Source organism: Melopsittacus undulatus, unplaced genomic scaffold (genome assembly GCF_012275295.1).
Source record: "Melopsittacus undulatus isolate bMelUnd1 unplaced genomic scaffold, bMelUnd1.mat.Z mat_scaffold_700_arrow_ctg1, whole genome shotgun sequence".
Lineage (NCBI taxonomy): Eukaryota > Metazoa > Chordata > Aves > Psittaciformes > Psittaculidae > Melopsittacus > Melopsittacus undulatus.
This window is the reverse complement of record NW_022994527.1, coordinates 1,628-6,671: the sequence shown is the minus strand read 5'-3', so window position 1 is coordinate 6,671 and position 5,044 is coordinate 1,628. Positions and strand designations below refer to the sequence as shown.

At 61.9% G+C, this 5,044-nt stretch overlaps 1 protein-coding gene across 1 annotated transcript; it reads left to right on the top strand.

Annotated features, from left to right (window-relative positions):
- The first annotated feature begins 1,450 nt into the window (after positions 1 to 1,450).
- LOC117438840 (homeobox protein BarH-like 1b) lies at positions 1,451 to 4,669 on the top strand. Its single transcript, XM_034074225.1, has 4 exons — positions 1,451 to 1,696; positions 3,382 to 3,670; positions 3,789 to 3,873; positions 4,201 to 4,669. The coding sequence occupies exons 1-4, from the start codon at positions 1,492 to 1,494 to the stop codon at positions 4,363 to 4,365; spliced, it is 744 nt and encodes a 247-aa protein (XP_033930116.1). The 5' UTR covers positions 1,451 to 1,491; the 3' UTR covers positions 4,366 to 4,669.
- The last annotated feature ends 375 nt before the right edge of the window (positions 4,670 to 5,044 follow it).

The following is a 5,044-nucleotide window of genomic DNA, read 5'->3' as shown; positions in this document are numbered from 1 at the left end:
TGAGCTTCCCTCCCCTTCCCGGGGATGAGCCCGACGCCAGTCCCCCTGCGTGGGCCAGCTCTGTCGTGGCTGGGGAGAGACCGTGGGATACATCCCGTGGGGCCCGCGTGTCCGGTGCCTCTCCCGCCGTGGGGAGGGGGCGAGCCCGGCTAAAACCCACCCCCGGCCCCTGGCAGTTGTCCCTGCGGCGGAGACCCTCCGGCCGGGATCGGGGGCTCCACCGAATCATGCCCCTTCTAATCCGTTAGTGCCCACATTTCCTGCCCGGGATCACGAGCGCTGGGACACTCGCGCAGAAGTCTTGCACGAAGTACGTCAGAAACGCGAAGGGACGGCTCATTTATTATCTGTTCTCTTGCGTGACACGGGCTAAAGAGGAATTAAACGAATCCCGTTGTACAGAGAAAAACATTCGTGAAAAGTCTATCAAAGTCTACGGAAACACTCCGCTTCATGCTGTGCTTTGATTCGTTCCCTGATCAGTTCCGTGTAGTTCGCAGCGATTGGGCAGAGGCCCGGAGGGAGCCGGTATCTGAAGGCGTCGGGCCGGGCTCCCTCGACGGGCAGCCCTGACCCCCAGATCGGCGGCGTGGCCCCCGCCTCCCCCTTGGCTGCGCCGGCTCATCCGGGCCCTGGGTTCCCACCGGCCACAGCCGGTGGTGCCGTAGGGGTAGGCCCTTTCCCTACGAAAAGGACGTGAGGGTCCACGGCGGGCACGCGGGCTGCATCCCAGGGGAGCCGGTCCTGGGGATAGGCGCGGCCAGGTGGGGGGGAGGTGCCCTGGGGGCTCCGTGTGTCCACGGCTCCCCGCCAAGGAGCATGGCCGGGGACTGGGATGGGGATAAAGGTAGGGTAGGGAAAGGGACTGGCCGGGGATGATGATGGGGACTGGGCCGGGGACGACGATGGGGACAAGGCCGAGGGTGGGGCCGGGGATGGGGACTGGAAGGGGATGAGGCCGGGACTAGGACTGAAGGCTGAGGAGGGATGGGGCCGGGCCGCGCTCCAAAGGGGCCAGCGCTTGTTTGGGTGTCTGCTCACCCGCGGCTGGCAGAAAGGATAATTTGCTTTATATGGCAGGGGATCAAATGCTCTGCTGTAACCTCTCGCTTCCAGGTACTCGCCCGCCCCGGCCCCTTCCTTCCTCCGCAGCCCCTCCCGCGCCCTCCCCTCGCAACGCTGACAGCCCCGCCGGGGCCGGCGGTTATAATAGGCCGCTGCCTGTAGTCCCGGGGCGGAGAGACGCTCCCCGGTGCTGCGCCCCGTGTGCATGCGGCGGTACCGGCTCCGGTCCGCCACGCTGCGCAGGGCGGTCCCGGGCCACTCGCTCTGGGGGGGGCCGCTCCGGGCCCGGCCCGCAGGGGCAGGGTAGGGGCTGCGGGGCAATGGGCAGAGCCCCCGCGGGGCGCCCCGCTGCCCGGCTGCCGGCCGGGGGGCTGCGCTAGGGCGGCCCCGGCTCCCCCCCGCCCCGATCCCGGGGCGGCGGCGACGATGCAGCACCCGCTGGAGCTGGGGGCCGCGCACTACTTCCCTGCTGAAGCCTTTCCCGACCACCGCTCGCATCGCTACCGCAGCTTCATGATCGAGGAGATTCTCACCGATCCCCCGGACGCCAAAGGGGCCGCGCCGGCCGGAGAGCTGCTCAAGTTCGGGGTACAGGCGTTGCTCTCCGCCCGGCCATACCATAACCACCTCGGTACGTCCGCGGGGGGAGCAGGGGGAGCCCCCGCGCTCTCACCGAGCCCCGGGGGTTCCCGCGGCCGTGGGGGGAGCGGCTGAGGGTACAGGGCTGCGAGGCGGGGAGGTTTTTCCCGCTGATGGATTCGAGCGTGTTTTAGCCCCGGTTCCCTGAAGAAAAATGTCGTGAATTTTGCTTTAAAAAATACCTGCCGGGCTTTGCCGGCAATGCGCATCCCGCCGGGTCTCGGCCGTGCAGCGGGGGCTCCGTCTGGGAGCCTGACACGAAGAGAGCGGCTGCAGGCTCCGACGGCGCTTGCAGAGCGTGGCCCTTGACTTCCACGGGGAGAACGTTGTTGCTGAGCGGGTGTTTCTACGTGTTTTTGGATGAGGTGTGAATTGCTGGAGCCTGCGCAGCGGGGTCTGTATCTGTAGGGCTGCTCTGCAGACAGAGATTTGGCTGGATACCCGACATATATATTAATTTATATCTTAAATATATAATAGACAACATTTATATATAATGCAGAAATATTTATACATAGTATTTTTGTGTAATAATTATGTAGTATTAATATGTAGTATATATATATTTATTTAAAGCGGGAACCAGCGAGGTCTATGCAGTCTGACACAGTATCTAGGACAAATGCAGTTTATTAACTAATAGTTGTTTTATTGTTAAATGCCAATATTTAATATATTTCGAACGCCGGCATTTAATGTGCAATTGCAAAAGCTCCTTTCCCCAAACCGTCTCCATCTGCGGAGACGTAGCTTTTTATCTGTAGAAAATAATGGAATGGGAAGATCCCGAGTTCTTGCTCTGCTTTTGAAAGAGAAGCGGAAAGTGTCATCCCCACAGCAAGACGTTATAATTTTTGTAAATCAGTAGGGTTTTAAGACGGGCAGACCGATTCGAAATGGTGGAGCCGATTCAAGGTTCCATATAGCCCTCACGGCGTGGGTTCAGCAGCAACAGGATCAGGTCCTGTAAGAAGGGAAAGAGGCAGTTTCAGCCTAGGCCGAGGGGAAGGAGCCCGCACGGAGTCTTCGGAAAGGCCTTTCCAAGCCACCGGCTCGCTCCGGGGCCGCAGCCTGCTGCTGGTGGAGCGGGGCCGGGGAGAGCCGAGCGGGGCCGGGCCAGGCAGCAGTTCCCCGACTTGCGGGATGGCTGCGTTTGCCGAGGCCGCTGCCGAAAGTATCTGCATGCTCCTTCTCCTCCTCGTTGGGCTCCTCGGGAATTGTTCCCTGCCCCCACAGGAAAACCGTGGGGCTGCGATTCACGGAGAGGTATAGAAATTGTTCCCTTATAGAAAATGTCCTGACGAATACTTGTGAGGGAACCCCTGGCCCGTACCCGGGCCCCGCCGCGGGCAACTGTCGCATGGCACTGGAGGGGACTCTTTCAGGGGATTTAAACTGTTTTCACGTGTAACCCCCAAGCCATTCTCTAATTAGAAACTGCCGGTTGGAGGGCAAGGCGTGACCCTGCTTCGCGGAGCTGGGGGACCCAGGCAGGGCAGGCCCGAAACCCCGCCGCTGGTCCCGCATCCGCCGGCCTCAGGGGCTCGCTGCCGCGGAAGGAGAACTCCGGATTGCTGCCTGGGTCTGATCCGCGGGGCAGGCGAGCACCCTGCAGCCCCGGGGGTCCGCGGGGCAGGGCCTGGGGCTGCCGAAGCTGACGGTCCCTGTCTCCCGCAGCGGTGCTGAAGGCGGAGCCGGCCGCCGTGTTCAAGTTCCCGCTGGCTCCTTTGGGCTGCTCGGGGCTGGGCTCGGCGCTGCTTGCGGCCGGCTCGGGGCTGCAGGGCGGCTCGGTCTCGCCCCATCTCCCGCTGGAGCTGCACCTTCGTGGCAAGCTGGAGCCGGGCCCCCCGGAGCCGGGCAGCAAGGCCAAAAAGGGCCGCCGCAGCCGCACCGTTTTCACCGAGCTGCAGCTCATGGGTCTAGAGAAGCGCTTCGAGAAGCAGAAATACCTCTCCACGCCCGACAGGTAGGACCCTGCGGATCAGGGGCGGGACGAGACGGGGGCCCGTTTTTTCCGAAGAAAGAGTGAGGCTGCCAGCCGAGACGAAAGCTACCGGAGCTCATTGCCTCTCTCTCGCCCGCAGAATAGACCTGGCCGAATCGCTGGGGCTCAGCCAGCTTCAGGTGAAAACCTGGTACCAGAACAGGCGCATGAAATGGAAGAAAATAGTAAGTGCCCGAGTTCACCCCTTCTGAGCACGGTACCGTGCCCAGGGGGCTAGTCCTTCTGCGGGACAGCCCTGCCTTAAAGATACTACTACTAATGATAATGATACTAAAAACCGGTCTTAAGGACACCCCTTTGCTTGGTCCGAGCCTGCCCGGCCTTGCAGCTCTGCCCCCAGGAAGAGCCGCGCCGGCAGCCTCGGCTGCTCCCCTGGCTGCTGCCCGGACGCGGTGCTTTGCTCCGGGAGATGGTGGAGAGGGGTGTTCACGGTGGCAGCACGGTTTTATCGGGGTGCCTCCCTCCTCCTCTGCCCCCTCCCCGCTCCGCAGGTGTTGCAGGGGGGAGGCCTGGAGTCCCCCACCAAGCCCAAGGGCCGCCCCAAGAAGAACTCCATCCCCAGCAGCGAGCAGCTCTCGGAGCAGGAGCGAGCCCGGGACACCGAGAAGCCGCCCGAGAGCCTGGGCTCGCCGGCCGAGGTTAGCCAGGAGGAGTGAGGGTGATGGCCTGGGGCCCCCCGACGGCCCCGCCGCCCTTCGGGTGCTGCCCGCCGAGCCCGCGGCCGGCCCCAACCTCTCCGGCGGGACGGGGGCGAAGGGCGGCCCCAGTTAATGGCGACGGTCGCCTTCGGCCTCCGGCGAACTGAACTTTTAGGCCGGTCGCATCCCCGCCGCTCCTCTCCGCGCCCACGGAGTGCTGCGCTACGGCCGCCGGTGTTGTGTGCGAGGGCCCGGAAGGACACTGGATCCCATCTGACACATCTACTCGCTGTCTAAAACCCTGTGGTGCCCCTAGTTATTCGAAAACTGCATTTTATGATCGGTTTTATTAATGCGAAGATATTTACTTTATTTCAATAAAGTATTTTATGAACTATTGCTCTGAGATGTGTAATGCTTTTGATTGTTTTTATTCTTTTATTTCTTCCCCCCTGCTGAGGCAGGTTAGAAAGCCGAGTCCGAGTTCGTAGGCAGATCCACAGGGACAGACGGAAGCCGGCACCGGGGCAGGTTCTCCAGTCGCTTTCCCTGACGGCTTGTCCTGGCCTTTGCCGGGAGAGGCAAGAGCTCGCGGGCAGATTTTCTCGAGCGAATTCGGCTGCTTTCACATTTTAAAGATACGTTAATTGCTATCAAATCAGTTATTTCGATTCCGCGCTGCGCATCCTAAATGGTG

Coding starts and splice junctions, on each gene's coding strand:
- LOC117438840 (XM_034074225.1), top strand. CDS start 1,492: ATGCAGCACCCGCTGGAGCTGGGGGCCGCGCACTACTTCCCTGCTGAA. Junction 3,671..3,788: donor TACCTCTCCACGCCCGACAG/GTAGGACCCTGC, acceptor TCTCGCCCGCAG/AATAGACCTGGCCGAATCGC. Junction 3,874..4,200: donor GCATGAAATGGAAGAAAATA/GTAAGTGCCCGA, acceptor CCCGCTCCGCAG/GTGTTGCAGGGGGGAGGCCT.